We start from the raw sequence: 19,354 nt of genomic DNA on the forward strand, positions 1-19,354 counted from the left end.
AGCTTGCTTGTTTTTTTTTAAACTAAACCATTGGTCATATAGTTTATTAACCGGCCACGTCCGAACTGGTTACCAAAAATATATGAGCGCCAAAGATACATTACGTAGAGTTTGTTGTGGGTATGTAATTACCAATGTGCTTGAAAGACCTAACCTCTACCCGACTGACCATTTTTCAATAATAATAATAATCAAAACAATCATCAACGCATCAGATAAACATTTACTGAAAACACTAATCCAATACATTGATAATGCAAACTTGAAAAGAAACATTTAATAACTTTTATTATAATTAATGTGTGTTCATGTTTATTAATTTAACTTTATTACTCAGAGCCCAAAAAGATTGTAATTTCTTTACGGTGATAATGAAGCGTTATTGTATTGTAATATTGTTTCATTGCTTCTTGAGAAAATATATTTCTATCAGTGTATAGCAATAAAGTGTAATAAAAAATAAAATACAAAAATGTAGTTTAAAATGAAAAACAGTCCCTTAATAGAAACATCTATTGGGAAATTAGAACTAGAAACCAGGAAAAAAAAATTCACTTGTCACACTATTTCAGCCACTAATTTTAAATGCTTTCCTCTTACATGTTTATTGGAAGAAATTCAAAAACTAGTAAAGCATCAATAAAATTGCGTTGTGACTAAAATAAAATGAAGCAAATGTGACTTCCTATTGCCAGAATGTAAGCATAAACCCATAAAGATGCAGAAAATATTCATAAGCCGATTTTCCTGTGGACCAAAAAAAATTGTTGAGGATGGTTGCAGACAAAGTTCAAACGTGACAAAGATGGTTCTTCATGTATTGTATTATCAACAGGTAATTGTAGAACAACTTCCAAACTGGTGATTAGAATTACAATGATGTATGACCATACGTCTCAATCCGGGGTCTCAATATTGCCTTAACATTTACATGTAAGTTGATATTAATTCAGAACTGGGCTGTAATCACAGCATGGACATGTTAGAAAATCCATGATCACAGAATATATATATTGTGACGTATATTTTCAAGGATGTTTTTTTAAATCCTCACCTTGTGTGGAGCTAATGCAAAGCTACAAGATTGTTCCTGATTGACAACCTGGTCCTAACACCTTACAGGTAGACCAATCAGAGAGCAGCTTGTTTTTTTTCAACGCATTAAATTCTGCCATGCAAATGCTTGTGTAAGGGCTTACCCCTTCAAAACTACTGTGACTCTTTATTGTCTGCAATGTCTGTAACATGTACAGTGAATTGCGTCATAAATTGAAATTTGTGTGTCAGCACTTGTTTTTTTTTGATCAGGACAACCTAAAATATTGCATTACTCACTTTTGGATCCTGCTTCAGAACACGGTCAGCACAACAAGCGGAAAAAGTATGAAAAGTTCACTGGATGCTGTGACAACAAATTTCATAAATTTAGAAGGAAGGGTCCTAAAATTGAAAGGTACTGAAAAACAGACAATTACGATATTGCCAATTATAATTCTATGGGGAATGTTTCACATTTTGATTAATTAAAACGAGTCTGTATTGGCATTGTCACATGTATGAATGAAGTAGCTGATCACACCAAAATCTATGGAACTGTTCGATTATTTCGATTACGAATACTGTAATATTTGCAAGGTCTCTGCAGTAACAGTTGTAGGAGTTAATTTTCGAGTATAAATGGTAAACGATAATGTTAAGACAAAAACAAAAAATCATATGTAATGAAATCTTCTATAGAGTATATGAATAAAGTAAAACAAACTTGTCTTTATTTATTGAAAAAATAACGTCAAATAGACCAGCAATTCAAAACTAGGGGTTTACTAAGAAAGAAATGAAAGTATCGTGAGTACTGGTAATTTGCAAGCTATGATCAAATTAAAAATAAATGGAATAATGCTTCGTTTAATTATGATTTCACATTTGAGGTTAATACATAAAATACTGCATTTAAAAAAAATCCCTGCCCAGACTCAAAAATTCAATGAAAATTTGTTATAATGATAGACACAACAGGCAATTCCCCATAATTTGTAATCCAGTTATATCAAGGAGTAAGACGAAGCAACTTTCATAATCATGTATGGTGATATGCAAGGAAGACCTGAATTTGTGTGCTTTGCAAGCATTTCAAAGCAATTTTTCTAGGTAGCTGCTTACAAACAGTTCACAGAGCTCTTGAACAGCAATCTCCTCAGATACTACATATGACATTTTAACTAAGCATTTTGATGTTTTGGTGTTTGAAACAATATAGCACTGACAGTAAAATGTATCTAGTGTGAAATTAGTTGAAGATGTAAATTTTAATTTTGGCAAGTGTTGTTATGATGAATGAAGTGCTCTGTTGAAATCATTATATGCAGATTCCAAATCAAAAAGCATTTGTCTGACTTGGTCTTCATTGAGTTCATCTGATGCTGTCATACTGCCAAGAATCTGTAACCTGTCAAAATGAAGAAAACATAATAAGGTCACAAGTGACATCTGACCAACCACTACCAGTTTTAAGTTACAGTAATAATATTAATATTGAACATGACACATAATTTACAAATTGTAAATGACAAATGACAGTGTTTTAAACATTGCAGAAATGGAATAATCACTGATGAGCATCAAAATCTGGGTGAAAAATTATCATGGAACATACTGAATGACAAGTCATTGTTAATGACACAGTCTCTGTTACAATTTGGGAATAGTTATTCATACCCAAGATAAAGTAATACATGGCATTAATCAATATTGCTGCAAATCTGTCGTCTTTTATCTGATCACAAATTGAATTGTTATGGACAGGTGTTGCTACATGTATAACATATGCAATCAAATTGGATATGCAAATCACTGGTCATGTGACAAGTGATTGTAAATTGTTTGCGAATTAATTTTTAGTGTATGGTCAGTAATTGAGAGTAAATAAATAGACAATTATCATCAACTGATGTCTAAATTTTCTGATATATGGTCACTATATATTTCTTTGTGCTATTTCTCATGTATTTGCATATTTTGTATTCAAACTCAAGTGTCCAGTATCATAAGCATGTGCTAGCTTATTTCTTATGGCATTATTCACTGACACTCTTTCTAAAAATGTTTTCATGGCAGGAAATTGAGACACTCCACAATTTAATGATAAAGCATATAAGTCAAACATGAATGTGTACTCATGTTGTGTGCCCAAACAAGCGGGCCAGAAATGGTATCTCTAGTTGTATTACAATCACCAAAACCAATTATCACTTTTTAAAGCAGGAGGGTCACCACCTGCACACGTAACCATAACAACACATGCTAAAATCCCAGCTCATGGGTAGACGCTTGTTTGTAAACAATGACACGCTATGGCCATCTAACGCATGCGTAGGTTATCATTTCCCCGCTTTAAAGTTTATTCAGTCATAATTTATGTCTCAGGAGTATTCTTGCCATTCATAAATTCCTTTGTAATATTTTTTAATATTTTGATTTTTTGACTATGAACATTTAATAACACATTTAGAAGATATTCCTACAAATAAACATAGGTGTGTATTGTGATGTATTAAAAAAAAATATGATAAATATACAGTTTCCAAAAACTGTATATCCCAACATTGCAGAATACCTAAACAGTGTAGAACATCTCAACATTGCAGAATACCTAAACATTGTAGAACATCTCAACATTGCAGAATACCTAAACAGTGTAGAACATCTCAACATTGCAGAATACCTAAACATTGTAGAACATCTCAACATTGCAGAATACCTAAACATTGTAGAACATCTCAACATTGCAGAATACCTAAACATTGTAGAACATCTCAACATTGCAGAATACCTAAACAGTGTAGAACATCTCAACATTGCAGATTACCTAAACATTGTAGAACATCTCAACATTGCAGAATACCTAAACAGTGTAGAACATCTCAACATTGTAGAACATCTCAACATTGTAGAACACCATGACATTAAAGAATACCTCAACATTGAAGAACATCCAGCACTGCAGAATACCCAGAATACCCTAACATTGTAGAATACCTAAACATTGTAGAACATCTCAACATTGTAGAATACCTAAACATTGTAGAACATCTCAACATTGCAGAATACCTAAACAGTGTAGAACATCTCAACATTGTAGAACACCATGACATTAAAGAACATCTCAATATTGCAGAATATCCCAACATTGCAGAACATCTCAACATAGCAGAACATCTCAACATTGCAGAACATCTCAACATTGCAGAATACCTAAACAGTGTAGAACATCTCAACATTGCAGAATACCTAAACATTGTAGAACATCTCAACATTGCAGAATACCTAAACATTGTAGAACATCTCAACATTGCAGAATACCTAAACATTGTAGAACATCTCAACATTGCAGAATACCTAAACAGTGTAGAACATCTCAACATTGCAGATTACCTAAACATTGTAGAACATCTCAACATTGCAGAATACCAAAACATTGTAGAACATCTCAACATTGTAGAACACCATGACATTAAAGAATACCTCAACATTGAAGAACATCCAGCACTGCAGAATACCCAGAATACCCTAACATTGTAGAATACCTAAACATTGTAGAACATCTCAACATTGTAGAATACCTAAACATTGTAGAACATCTCAACATTGCAGAATACCTAAACAGTGTAGAACATCTCAACATTGTAGAACACCATGACATTAAAGAACATCTCAATATTGCAGAATATCCCAACATTGCAGAACATCTCAACATAGCAGAACATCTCAACATTGCAGAACATCTCAACATTGCAGAACATCTCAACATTGCAGAATACCCTAACATTGAAGAACATCTCAACATTGCAGAACATCTCAACATTGCAGAATACCCTAACATTGCAGAACATCTCAACATTGCAGAACATCTCAATATTGCAGAATATCCCAACATTGCAGAACATCTCAACATAGCAGAACATCTCAACATTGCAGAACATCTCAACATTGCAGAACATCTCAACATTGCAGAACATCTCAACATTGCAGAATACCCTAACATTGAAGAACATCTCAACATTGCAGAACATCTCAACATTGCAGAATACCCTAACATTGCAGAACATCTCAACATTGCAGAACATCTCAACATTGCAGAACATCTCAACATTGCAGAACATCTCAACATTGCAGAACATCTCAACATTGCAGAATACCCTAACATTGCAGAACATCTCAACATTGCAGAATACCCTAACATTGCAGAACATCTCAACATTGCAGAACATCTCAACATTGCAGAATACCCTAACATTGCAGAATACCCTAACATTGCAGAACATCTCAACATTGCAGAACATCTCAACATTGCAGAATACCCTAACATTGCAGAACATTTCAACATTGCAGAACATCTCAACATTGCAGAATACCCTAACATTGCAGAAGATCTCAACATTGCAGAATACCCTAACATTGCAGAACATCTCAACATTGTAGAACATCTCAACATTGTAGAACATCTCAACATTGTAGAACACCATGACATTAAAGAATACCTCAACATTGAAGAACATCCAGCACTGCAGAATACCCAGAATACCCGAACATTGCAGAATACCCTAACATTGCAGAATACCCTAACATTGCAAAACATCTCAACATTGTAGAACATCTCAACATTGTAGAACATCTCAACATTGTAGAACACCATGACATTGCAGAACATCTCAACATTGCAGAATACCCTAACATTGCAGAACATCTCAACATTGCAGAACATCTCAACATTGCAGAATACCCTAACATTGCAGAACATCTCAACATTGCAGAACATCTCAACATTGCAGAATACCCTAACATTGCAGAACATCTCAACATTGCAAAATACCCTAACATTGCAGAACATCTCAACATTGCAGAACATCTCAACATTGCAGAATACCCTAACATTGCAGAATACCCTAACATTGCAGAACATCTCAACATTGCAGAATACCCTAACATTGCAGAACATCTCAACATTGCAGAATACCCTAACATTGAAGAACATCTCAACATTGCAGAATACCCTAACATTGAAGAACATCTCAACATTGCAGAACATCTCAACATTGCAGAATACCCTAACATTGAAGAACATTTCAACATTGCAGAACATCTCAACATTGCAGAATACCCTAACATTGAAGAACATCTCAACATTGCAGAGTACCCAAACATTGCAGAACATCTCAACATTGCAGAACATCTCAACATTGCAGAACATCTCAACATTGCAGAACATCTCAACATTGCAGAACATCTCAACATTGCAGAACATCTCAACATTGCAGAACATCTTAACATTGCAGAACATCTCAACATTGCAGAGCATCTCAACATTGCAGAACTTCTCAACATTGCAGAATATCCCAACATTGCAGAACATCCCAACATTGCAGAACATCTCAACATTGCAGAATATCCGAACATTGCAGAACATCTCAACATTGCAGAACATCTCAACATTGCAGAGCATCTCAACATAGCAGAATATCCCAACTTTGAAGAATACCACCACAACATTGAAGCATACCTCAACATTGCAGAATACCACAACACAGTAGAACATATCAATATTATAGAATACTCAAACATTTTAAAACTTCCCAGCATATCACAGTATACCTCAACATTGCAGAGCACCATTGCTGAATACTCCAACATTGTAGACACATCAACATTACAGAACACATAGACACAACTGCAACACCACAGCTCACTGCAATGCTTAACACCATAGAACATACCAACCACACCAAACATTGCAACATCATAAAGTTGTAGTGGTACTCACCATTTGTTAATTTTAGGTTTTCCTTCAAAATCACCAGGAAGTGAACTCATTCTGTTGATGGTCTCCATCAATTCTTTCAAATCAGGTTGAAGTTCGTCGTTTGCTTTGATGTCCAAACGAAGTTTATCCATAATGGTGATAAATAACTAGAACGTAAATAAACATTTGAATATTTAATTTTCATTCACTAATTCCCTAATTTCTAAACCTAATTACGTTAAACATGACAATTACCTCCACACTTCATATCTCAGAAATTATGACTGAAATTACTGATCAAATAAACTTACCGTACTGTATATATTCAGATAGTAATATTGACCACTTCATATACATCAGTCAACACCCCACTTGCTGTACATACATCATGGTATTATTATTTTTTGCACACAAGCAGTTAATGATATGGGTGCAATTCAATGGTACATTTCATGACAGAATCCAAACAATGTTTGCATTATACTGAACATATGAGTATGTCCAAGTGCTCTCCCACTAAAATGCATTTCACCAAATGAAATGTACATCAAATATAATCTCCTTTGTATAAAGAGTAACATTTTTCAGGAAGCAATTCCTTGTTAATAGAATTGACTTTGTTATATCAAGACTATTGAAGCGCTGACTTACAGAAACAATATCTGCGATACATTTACTTGTATTTCCTTTGTCGTCCTTGATTGTGATTGGTCGATCTTCTCGTATTCTTTCCATAGCGGCTGGGCAATTCAACTGTTATAAAAAGAAAAGCGTAGATGTTTAATATTCGGAGTTGTCGTGTTCAAGATATACCCAACCAACTTTTTGAAATTGTTACATAGCACAATGCCTGATTTATTTATTTATTTATTTATTTATTTATTTATTTATTTATTTATTTATTTATTTATTTATTTATTTATTTATTTAATTAATTATTTTATTTATTTATTTATTTAATTTCATCACTTAACATCCATTGGAATGGATGATAATGGATATAATGCACAAAAAACTACAAGATGAAAAGACGAAAAATACCATGACAAAGTCATAAAAGATACTAAGAGAGAAAAAAAAAAAATCTAGAATTTGGAAGGTTATTAGGTAACATCAATATCTAGGATGTGTTACTGACTGGATTCAAATCAAATTCACAAATATTAACATAAAAAAAAAAGAGATTTTAACCCTTTCCTCACCAGTTCCCTCTTTTCATCACAAAATATTCCTGTTTATAGTCTGTACTTCCTTCAGAAGATTGGTACAAAAAAAGCCAAATATTTCGAGTAAATAACGAAAATTTACTCAAATTGTGCCTGTTGGCTCCAAAATTTCATTTCCATAAAATATTGATGAACACAGAAAAAAAATTCAGAAAAATTTGAGCGAGAAAGTCTGGTGCTGAAAAAGCTAATACAGCAAATATGTTTTTTTTATTAGAAAAATACAAGGTAGCTAAAAAGTTATTTTTTTGTATTCAAAACCTGAATGATATAGAGGTCGGAATGATGTGCAGCCCGGGAACCTGTATGCATATATTGCTCTATGAAAACATGCACATAGTACAAAATATGAAGTTGAAATGGTGAGCAGCCCTGGAACATGTATACATTTATTGTTCTATGCAGACAAACACATTGTGCAATAAGAGATTGGAATAATGAGCAGCCCTGAAACATGTATACATATCACTCTATGTAAACAAGCACATTGTAGAATGTTTCTCTCATGTGCATCAACTACAGAGTGGGAATTAATTTTCGAAGTGATCTCAGATTGGTCAACCAAGTAATTCTCATTTACATTTGCATATTGAAGCCAGTTCCTTTTTTTTGATAACTCAAAACTGCAATGAGTGAAAATGGCACTAAAAAAAGATACTGACAGGGCATTTTACTTTCAATAAGGATCAACATACCCTGAATTTGTTGCAGAAAATTTCAACTGTCTGATATTCGTCACTTTGCACTTGTTTGAAAGCTGCTTTATACTGCACCAGTAACCTTGAACATGCTACAGTGTATCTATCACATAACAATGATAATAATAATTAGCATCGATTGATTAATTATAGACCCCGTCATGTATTTGATAAGGTTTGATTTCTCAACATAATAAACAATGGGATGTGTAAAATAAGTATAGAAAATTAGATTAAAAAAAAAAACAGTTGGAACTATTGACGACAATGATATTCACTTTAAAAATTATAAGTATCTATGAAAAAGCATAGCCAGCTGATATCAGCTTGGAAGTTAAGTTTTGTTTGTCAAGACTGTACTATATACTGTACTGGTAATTTTCAAAACAGTGGATCTACAAATATATTCAGAAATATCTTTAAATTGTTTGATATGTGATTATTACCGTATGTAGTTTTTAAGAAAATCTGACCAGGTTGATAGATTAACCTGGATGACCAAATTATAACATTTTATTCAAATCAAATGGGTTCTTGGGATATTGGTAGAACACATTCTAATGCACAATGAATTAACTTTAAAACGCTCTCACATAGGAATCCTGTATGGTTAAATTATCCATTTAATATTTGTGATTTTCACAAAAATACTTATAAGCAAAATTATAACACATCAAGTGTACCCCTTGTCAACTTTACTCACTCTTTTGGTGTGACCGCATCTTTGATGTACATTTTCTCTAAATTTTGGAGGGTGTTGATTACGGCAAATAATTCTGACAGATTATCATACTTCTCACGCTCCCTGGCATTCCGGTGCAGCTTGACTTCCTGCAGACAAAAATATGTTACTGTAAAATATTTTAAAGCAAAAGCTGGAATTAATTTTACCGGGGTAACTGAAAAGACATTTTGGCCGATATGTATGAAGTTTATTTTTCACTGATTTTTGATGAGTAAAATGTAAAATATGAGTAAAAAAGTAATTTTACAGGATTCTATTTTCACTGATTCATTCTTTCAGTGAAAATAAGAAAAAAATAAATTCCAAGTGAAAAATATACATCACTCACTGTGTAAGAAATGTGATTATTACCAGGTACTACAATTATCAGCCAAATGATGTATAATAGTTAAAAGTTACATATTCAAATACGTAATAAAGATTTTGTATAACATTGTATTTTGACAGCATGCTCATCTTGAAGGGCATGGCTGAAGGTCAGGTTCATATTTTTGATGACTCTCACTCTAGCCTCATCAAAAAATTGTATCTTTATGGGGTCAACGGTATGCAGGAAATTGACAAACTCGTTGCAGTAAGCAGTCACCTTCGGTAAATTTGTTCCTCGTTTGTTATCCTTTTTAATATCCATGCACTGTCCATAAGTTTGGTTTTCACTGATAATGTAATCATGCTTTTAGACATGGCACCGGGAACATTGCCATGGTATTCGTCTATTTTGTGTTTCATAACTTTATATATTTAATTGATTGCTGCTGGCGTTTCTATAATTTTTCTTTGTTCCACATCAATACTGAAGAATAATCCCCTTATAACGTTTTAATCTCCTTCAATGAATAATTATAATAATAATAATTCAATTCAATGAATCTTAAAATACCTAGCTGGCACAGGCGCATTTTAAATTTGTCGGCCACCTGCGTGAAATTCTCCAAAAGTCTGGTTATTGGATCACCACCGTTTTCAATATTTCTTGGGTCACCATTAATTTCTGGTGAAGCTCTCACCACTCTGCGATACAACTGACAACTTTAGTACTTCTGGTGATTTTAGTTATAAAAAAAAACTAACACTGCAACACAATGCAGGCCTGTCAGTTAATTCACATAAGTAATTTAATTTTTTTATCTCTTATGTCTTGTATGCTTTTTTATTTCTTTGTATTTATGTTCCTTACCATACAGAAACCCTCTGAAGGTTTTTAGTAGTGTAATAAAGTTATTATTAATAAACATCGAGAACGAAAGTTTGCGCTCCTCTGTTTCGGGTATTTGATTAGTTGGGTTTGGAGGTCATGTCTGTTGTCAGGTCAGTGGACGTAACTTATTGACATAGGAGGGCGTTGTTTGCTCATAATTTTTGGACGTGTTGATTTTCACTTGAAAAATTGGATGACAGCCAGTGTTTAGCATCGTCCGCCTGCACGGTGTTGTTCCGTTCGGACATTCCTCCCTCTACAACACCGTGCGGTAATACCATTCATAACCGTGTATGTCACGTTGTTGCGCGATAGAAAGTTTACCGACCAATAGAAAGCTTTGTTACAAAGACTGGCAGAAAGCGCTCGGAGCTCTGCATTTCTGATGTTTTCGGCTTCATTACTGCCGATATGTGTTGCAGTGATATCACGAGCTTTGGGGTATAACACCTACTCTTCTATAACAGTCAACAGTGGTGACAACACTATTATTAAGTAAAGCTTGAATAGCTTTGGTCTGAATATCAGTGAGTTGCATGATGTATGGATATTGTCGCTGTATCACCTCGACATCCAAGCCACCACAGCTTTAGCTGTGCTCAGCGACATTTATTCTCGGGTCAGGCATTTTCACCGCCTGGCAACCATCATGGTGAAACAAAGACCAATAAATTCTCAGAAAACGGTATTTTTGGAATGGTTGTTGTCACCCCCTACATCATGTAAAACATATTTAAATTTGGTTGGATTTCTTCAAAGTTAAGAAAAGTTAAGTTTGTGCTGTTTTCTCGATTTTAGCTATTTTCACCGGCTTTTTGGTCAGTGCACAGCAGCTCGCGCAGAGTCCATAGAAATACATGGTAGAGTGGTGCGCGTTTTGTGACTTAGCTCCGCCTCGAAGATTTTGATAGCTTGGCCAAGCGCGTTGAAGAAAGAAATTATATGATTGGCTGTGTTGTTAAACTGATTCTAAACTGTGAGGGCATTGTCACATACACATAGTCCTAATGAAATACTTCAAGGTGATAGTGGAGTGCTTCGCCGGAACATTCACCTTGAAAATTCAAGATGGTGTTTAGTTGCGTGTGACAGTCAATCGATTCATCAGGTCTGGCAGTTGCGCAGTAGGGATGACCCGGCGGCTAAAAAAAAACAGTTCAGTGGTTTCTGCACTACTATCATATAAACCTGCCTATGCTGACTCATAGCTCCATGCTCATAGGGACTGTGGCTGACGGCAGTCACGGTGTGTATGATGATGGACTATCAATTTATTTAAAATTTAAAATACATGTAAATAAATAAAAATTAATAACTATAAATCAACTCACCTCGTACAGTTCAGGTCTGTTTGATGCTGCAGGGGAGAACATTGTTAGATATAATTATTACGGATACGAAATATTAATGAGTTAGTGTGTCAGTGGCCAGTCAAAGTCCCGTGATGACAACCCAAATAAGACACAAACAGAACGATTCAGTGTAAAGTAAATCATTTACGAACGGCTTCCGGTGGACTGATAGACTGAACTATCATTCACACATCGATGATTTACCTGCACTTTGTGACGGCACTCCCATAAACATAGACATTTTCTGTTTTCGCAAATAAGAAAGTGTAACGAAAACAGTAGAAATTGGGACAACCAAATACTTCCGGGAAGCCGCGTTGAACGCTGGGATATATTTGACCCTTGACATTTGTAAAATTAACAAGGAGCTTCTATTAGTAAATAGTTATTGGCGTTTAAGAGTGTTTTAAGTTTTTATATTTGACTTTTTTCCGGGAACCTACCATATTAATGTCATGTTGACCTGTCGGTAAATGTATTTCGACGGTTCCATGTGTGACATCATCACGGCGGGAGACATATGAAAGTGTATGGTGTTTACTTGTCGCCTGTCATTTTTGTTGAGCGCCTATAATAACGGAGGACTGCAAACTGTTCAAAATGAATAATTCTCATAGATTTATCATTCAGAGTTTTCTGTCCAGGGGAACATTGACACACGACGAAATGAAGGACCTCCACAAATTTGCATGTGAAAAGTACGAAGGTAAGAAACCGGAAACAAAAAAATGGGTCAGCTTTATCTGCAGTCACTAGAATCCAAATAAACTGATCAGTACTATTTTTTTTATTAATTTAATTTTCCATCAGTATTACTAATTATAATAATTATCTTTATACCGTTCGTATCCCTATTAGGATATAACAATAGCAATTGCAAAAAATAAAAAAATAATGCTGATTGATTTATGTGTATGACTGACTGTTTCTTTACTATTGATGGCACCACAGTGTGCGTGAGCAGTGAAAGTAATGTGAACTTGATGGCACAACAGTGTGCATGTTGATTATTGATCAAGCGTTGTGTTCTATGAATCCTAATTAACTAATTAGTGAAAGTAATGTGAACTTGATGGCACAACAGTGTTCATGTTGATTATTGATCAAGCGTTGTGTTCTATGAATCCTAATTAATCAATTAGTGAAAGTAATGTGAACTTGATGGCACCAGTGTGCATGTTGATTATTGATCAAGCATTGTGTTAATATGCTAAATACTATCCCAATATTTAAACATAATCTAACTATGCTTTTCATTGTTTGACAAGGTCACAAAAAACATGACGATGAATTTGTCATTGACAATGACTTTTTAACATTAATGTTGCAATTTCTGATTAGTGGAGTCTTCATCACACATCCTCCTAGTCGCATATTACCCACCTATGATATAAAATGTGTAACAAATATTCATTTTTCTTCCTATATAGTCACTTATGCTGCTAAAGATCTCACTCAGTATGTACAGACAATAAACCGCAATATTGGTCAGTTTTCTATGGAAATACGAAGAGGAATAGAAGAAGATATTGGATCTCAGATGTATGCCTTGGTAATGAGTTTTCAACCTACACTTTTTTACACTTTTGATCATGTCATCTAAAATATTTTATTTTAACTGGAATTAATTTTCGCTTAAAAGACTTTTGTCTTGTATTTTGTTTTGTATTGAATTTGTTTTCACTAATTTTTGACGAGTTGAATATAAGAAAAAAGGTATATTCGCTGGATTTTATTTTCACTGAACCATTCCTTCTATGAAAGTAGCAAAGATTAGTTGTATTTTACAGTACATTATTGCCAAATTTGACCTATACCTTGTTACTGTTGTCAACTTTGAGCCTTCACAATGTTGTTTTTGTCAACTTTGACCCCAAACCACGTTACTGTTTCTGAAAGTCAACTCTGATTCTGTATAAACAATTTTTAACATTATTCATGTTTCCTACAGGTTAGGACATCAGAGTCAGAAATGGGTAAACTCAGCTGTCTTTATCAACAAAATGAAATAGATCTATTCAAAAAGACAGTAAGTACCCTCATTCTGAACCTACCCCTCCTTTGCAAAATGGTTTCAATTTGCACTTGCATTGTGTGATGTTCACACTAGAGCAACAATGTTTGCATTTTCTTTCTCTCCAAAGCTGATTCACCTGCGTTTCTAGATTTGGTTTTGGTTTCCACAGATTCCATATGATAATTACTATACTATTGCAGGTAACGCTTGCGCCAATAACTGTTGAGTTTGAACACTAGTTTTCATATAAACAGAAACATTGTTGCACTATTGTAAACATTGCATACTACTGCTTATCAGGAAACAATCATAATATTATTACTTTACACTCACTGTTACAACCACGCTGGTGGTTGTTTCACTCTGCTCAGGTGTCTCGCTAGTAATTACCATTGTTACATCATTACATGTCTTGATCAAAATCGTAGAAAAATATTAAAAAATATTTTGCGAATGGTGACAAAAGTTGATTTTGGTTAAAGGGTCACCTCCAAGTTAAGCTTAAACTCACTGCATATTAGTCCCCGTTCGAACGAAGTCCGAAAACGGGGACTTATATTTCGGTCTCCGTTCGTTCGTCCAGATTCATATCTCAGAATCCCTTGGACCAATTTCGTTCATTCTTTGCATGTGGGACATAATCACATATGCAAATGCAGTGGTTTTGCGATTCGATTCAAAATGGCCGACTGGCAGCCATCTTGTTTTTTGAAAATGTTGTATTTTGGATATGTTTTGTCAGTTTTCATTCAAACTTGGTACATAGATTATACATGTTAGATACATGTCCATGACGACTTATTTCACAATTGGATTAAAGATGGCCGACTGGCAGCCATCTTGTTTTTTGAAAATGTCGTATTTTGGACATGCTTTGTCAGTTTTCATTCAAATTTAGTACATAGATCATACATGTTAGGATACATGTCCCCGACCGTCCGTGAGTTCCTAAGTCTGTCCATCCGTCAGTCTGTCCAGTTATATTTCAGAATCCTGTGGACCGATTCCGTTTATTCTTTGCATGTGCCTAGTACTTTATGTGGGACATATGCACATGCATCTTGTTTTTTGAAAATGTCGTATTTTGGACATGCTTTGTCAGTTGTCATTCAAACTTGGTACATAGATTATACATGTTAGTATACATGTCCATGACGATTTATTTCGCAATTGGATCAAAAATGGTCGACTGGAAGGCATCTTGTTTTTTTTGTTTTTTTATGCGGTATCTTGGGACATGCTCTGTCAGTTTTCATTCAAATTTGGCACATACATGTACTTTATACATGTTAGGATGCATGTCCATGACAATTTATTTCAAAATCTGGTCAAGGATGGCCGATTGACAGCCATCTGACTTTTTGGCCTTACTACTATATTTCCACAATTTATGTACCATTTTCATTCGTATTTGGCACATACATCATACATATTAGTGTGTTTCATAATCAGATCAAAGGTGGCCAAATAGCGGCTGTTTTTATTTTTGGCCATATTACTACTACACGGAACACGTGTTTTGATGTAAATATACAATCTGTTGTATACGCCACATGGAACTCAAGTTTCAAGGACACGCTCGCGACAACCCCTCCGCTTTAATATGAGGTGCACAAAGAGAACTTTCAAAATTCAACGGGGACTTTGTCATTTTCAATGACTTGTTTACTTACTGATTTAAACTCCAATGAAAACAGAATTAAGGCAGTATTGTATTTTTTTCAGATCGCCCTGATTGTTCAATCAGAATCAGGAATGGCATCGTCAACAGACATACTGAATCTGGCAGATCACTTAGATAAAAATGTTAAAAAGATGTCCAAAGTGGAAGCACAGAATCTGCTGAAAAGATTGATAAAAGACAAATGGTTAACAGAGGTGAGTTACTGTAAAATGACTAATTTTTACTGGGTTTAAATTTCATGGATTTACCATTTCAGGCATATTCAGTGGGGTTTAAATTCACGGTTTTGTCATTTAGATAATGTGTTCTATGCTAAATTTTAAATAAGCTAAATTAAAACCCAGTGAATAATTAACCCCTTTACAGTATCATGTGGTTAACAGAGGTAAGTTTAAGTTAACAGGGCTAAGTTAAAAGGTGGTTAACAGAGGTAAGTTAACAGGTGGTTAACAGGGGTGAGTTAACAGGTATACTAACTTGTGGGTAACAGAGGTAAGTTAACATGTGGTTAACAGAGGTAAGCCAATAGTGGTTAACAGGGGTGAATTAACAGGTGTAAGTTAACATGTGGTTAACCGGGGTAAGTTAACTTGTGAATAACAGAGGTAAGTTAACAGGTGGTTAACCAAGATAAATTAACATGTGGTTAACAGAGGTCAGCCAATAAGTGGTAAACAGGGGTGAGTTAACATATGGTTAACTGAGGTAAGTTGACAGGTGGTTAACTGAGGTAAGTTGACAGGTGGTTAACCAAGGTAAGTTAACAGAAGATTAATCAAGGTAAGTTAACAGGTGGTTAACAGAGGCGAGTTAAAATGTGGTTAACTGAGTCAAGTTAATAGCTTAATTTTGATGTATTCTCACTTTAATTTACATTTTGATTTGTGGGTCTCATCAATACAATTAAAACTATATCAAAATAATGATTTTCAACACATCATCCTCAAATGCAATGTGCGATTTTAATGTGTACTACAAGTGATTTGGATCTAGGAGCCGTTTCCTTGTGAGACTTTTTCCCCGTGGTGGTTTACTGCAATCATTTTTGTCTGTTTTCCTTCAGAACCAAGGAGAAGTAACGTTAAGTGCACGGTCCATATTAGAACTGGAACCAATCTTAAGAGAGACGTATCCAGATGATTTGACGTTTTGTAATTTATGTAAAAGTATTGTTATAAAGGTAGGTTTTTTACACCAGGATGATGACTGTTCATGAGATTTCCTCTGCTTATTACAAAACTAAAGCCAACTTTTTTTTTTTCATTATACATTTGCAGGGTCAGTGCTGTACTCACTGCGATTTGAAGCTGCACCTTCATTGTGCTAGTCGCCTTTTTTACGGACGAGATGCTCCTATGTGTCCGGGGTGTAAAGGTCGATGGGAACATGAAATCATTGATATGCACATTGAAGGTAATGTAATACCATACTTGAAAGACTCAGCGAAAAAAAATCATGTTTTTTTAGAGTGTGGGAGTTTAGTCGAACACTCACCTCGAAAAACTATCTAAATGACAATATCCTTTAAGCAGAAAATAAAATTGCAAAATGAGTTGCATCGTCATTGATTCTATAACACGATTACAATGAAGAAACAGGAATGTTCACAGAAAACATGCACCTTCTATAACAATATTACCCGGTATCTACATACCATAAGAATTTACTAGAATTATCAGGGTCTGTGGGAAGATAGTCATCATTCTCCATTTTACGCATATATTCTCAATGCAAAGCAATTTCCGTCATGTTTTTTGCATGATTTGACGAAAATGTCCTCTGTCCTTTCAGGTCAAGTCTTCATTAGAACAATCAGAATGCTGCGACAATTGCATTTTTTTACAACGCAATGTGGATTTCAGCGAAAAAACAATGTTTTTTTTAAAAAAAATGTTGATTTACAATTTCTGAATTTTAACAACTTTCACGATTGACAACATGTTAATTTGTAGTTTACCTATTCGCATCCCATTCATGATAGTCGCACTATAACCAAAGTTTTTGTGACTTGACAGGTTAATTTGGGGTGTTTTGGAAGGGGTGGGCACTAAGTTGAATGTGAACGCAAAACAGAATTTCCCATAAATTGGGGGGTGGGTACTAAGTTGGGAGAGTACAGTAATGGTTCTTGCTATATGAAACTAAGGATTGCAAATCCCAGATTCTAAAATCCACTGTTGGACATGGTTTACATAAGTCAGTTATACATGTCTGTGATGCAGCTCCTATTAATTGACCCCTACATTGATAGGTTTTTCTGACAACCCTATCCCTTGAGAGGAACCCCGTTTCAAATACTTTTTAGTCCCTTTTTTTCAGGATTTATGGATTGAACTCCCTGTGTGCTTGTGTCTGTCCATATCCAGCAGTATCAGATTAAAATGGCTACCTGACAACCTTTTTGTTTTATAAAATGCAGTTCCAGATCTATTAATCAGACGTGCCTGGAGACATCAGAGATGCACATGAATTTATTTCATGATCTGATTCAAGATTGCCGAAAAGTCAAAAATTGCATCAAAATCACACATTTTCACTATTTCAGAACTAGATCTCAGTTGTGTGGACAGTTTTGGTTTAAACATAGTATATACATTAATGACAATAGGACCTTGATGCATGTTGTTTTATTTTTCAGATCAAATTCAAAATGGCTGACTGGTGGCCATTTTGTTTCAAAAAATTCAGATTCACCATACCAGAAGTAGAGCTAAAGTACTTGGACAGACTCTGGTCAAACTTTGTGCATACAATCAGAATGGGACCTTGATGAATTTATTTTTTGAATTTGTTCAAAATGGCCGACTGGCAGCCTTTCTACTTAAAAAAATGCATTCCGGATTTACATCTGACAAAAATACATTTAAGTCACCATCTAATCCAAAATGGCTGACTGGCCACTATCTTGTCTTATTGTAAGCAGTTCCATAGAGCCACATCTCACACATGCCTAGACCAATCTATTTCGAACTTCACCCATCAAGTCATATACCTCGCATATGTGTCTATAATACAAACACGACTATATATTATTTACAATGATTTGTTTTCACTTTGATTCACAGAAATGAATGGCAATGAAGAGCCTAGGGCGGGCACATCTAGTTCACAAACCCAAAGAACCAGCATCAATTCTAAGGCAAGATCTGGAAGACCATCAAAAAAGCGTAAAAACTGAGAATTAAGTGCTACAAATGTTGCGATATTTCAGTACCAGAGGATGTTGTTATTCATCAAGATTGGTAGACTTGTTTACTGCCAAAGCTTTCATACTCTATTTGATAATTTTTTAGCCTTCAACATTTTATCTGAACCAAAGCCTGGCTAACACTGGTGTGATGACACATCTATTTTAAGCGATGAATAAAGTTTGAAAGATTTTCTTTCAATAAATGGGGATCATCATCATACAATCCACTTATACCTATACTGTCAAATAAATCACCCTCTAAATGTCTCTGCAAATGTAAAGAAAAGAACAGTTTTGTGTGTAAACAATAAAACAGCACATTCCTAAATACATGTCATTTTAACTACAAGTATTCTATTGTCGAATCTAACACAACCAGTGAACAGACCTTGTATATTCTGCATGGGAGATTATGATTATAAATGTGTGAAAGAAGGTGACACTAAAG

At 34.6% G+C, this 19,354-nt stretch overlaps 2 protein-coding genes across 2 annotated transcripts; one reads left to right on the forward strand and one right to left on the reverse strand.

The window, feature by feature from the left end:
* Positions 1–1,747: 1,747 nt before the first annotated feature.
* LOC102808645 (vacuolar protein sorting-associated protein 28 homolog) lies at positions 1,748–12,369 on the reverse strand. The gene is made up of 7 exons (XM_085493154.1): positions 12,220–12,369; positions 11,995–12,020; positions 9,424–9,551; positions 8,718–8,823; positions 7,448–7,549; positions 6,818–6,963; positions 1,748–2,446 (listed from the first exon to the last, which is right to left on the reverse strand). Exons 1-7 carry the CDS (start codon positions 12,362–12,364, stop codon positions 2,326–2,328), a joined length of 774 nt encoding a protein of 257 aa, XP_085349280.1. The 5' UTR covers positions 12,365–12,369; the 3' UTR covers positions 1,748–2,325.
* LOC100373071 (non-structural maintenance of chromosomes element 1 homolog) lies at positions 12,365–19,234 on the forward strand. The gene is made up of 7 exons (XM_002736712.4): positions 12,365–12,721; positions 13,446–13,567; positions 13,967–14,044; positions 15,758–15,910; positions 16,780–16,896; positions 16,994–17,129; positions 18,782–19,234. Exons 1-7 carry the CDS (start codon positions 12,616–12,618, stop codon positions 18,892–18,894), a joined length of 825 nt encoding a protein of 274 aa, XP_002736758.1. The 5' UTR covers positions 12,365–12,615; the 3' UTR covers positions 18,895–19,234.
* The last annotated feature ends 120 nt before the right edge of the window (positions 19,235–19,354 follow it).

This window comes from Saccoglossus kowalevskii, chromosome 18 (genome assembly GCF_978046115.1).
Source record: "Saccoglossus kowalevskii chromosome 18, keSacKowa6.1, whole genome shotgun sequence".
In the NCBI taxonomy this organism is placed as follows: Eukaryota; Metazoa; Hemichordata; class Enteropneusta; family Harrimaniidae; genus Saccoglossus; species Saccoglossus kowalevskii.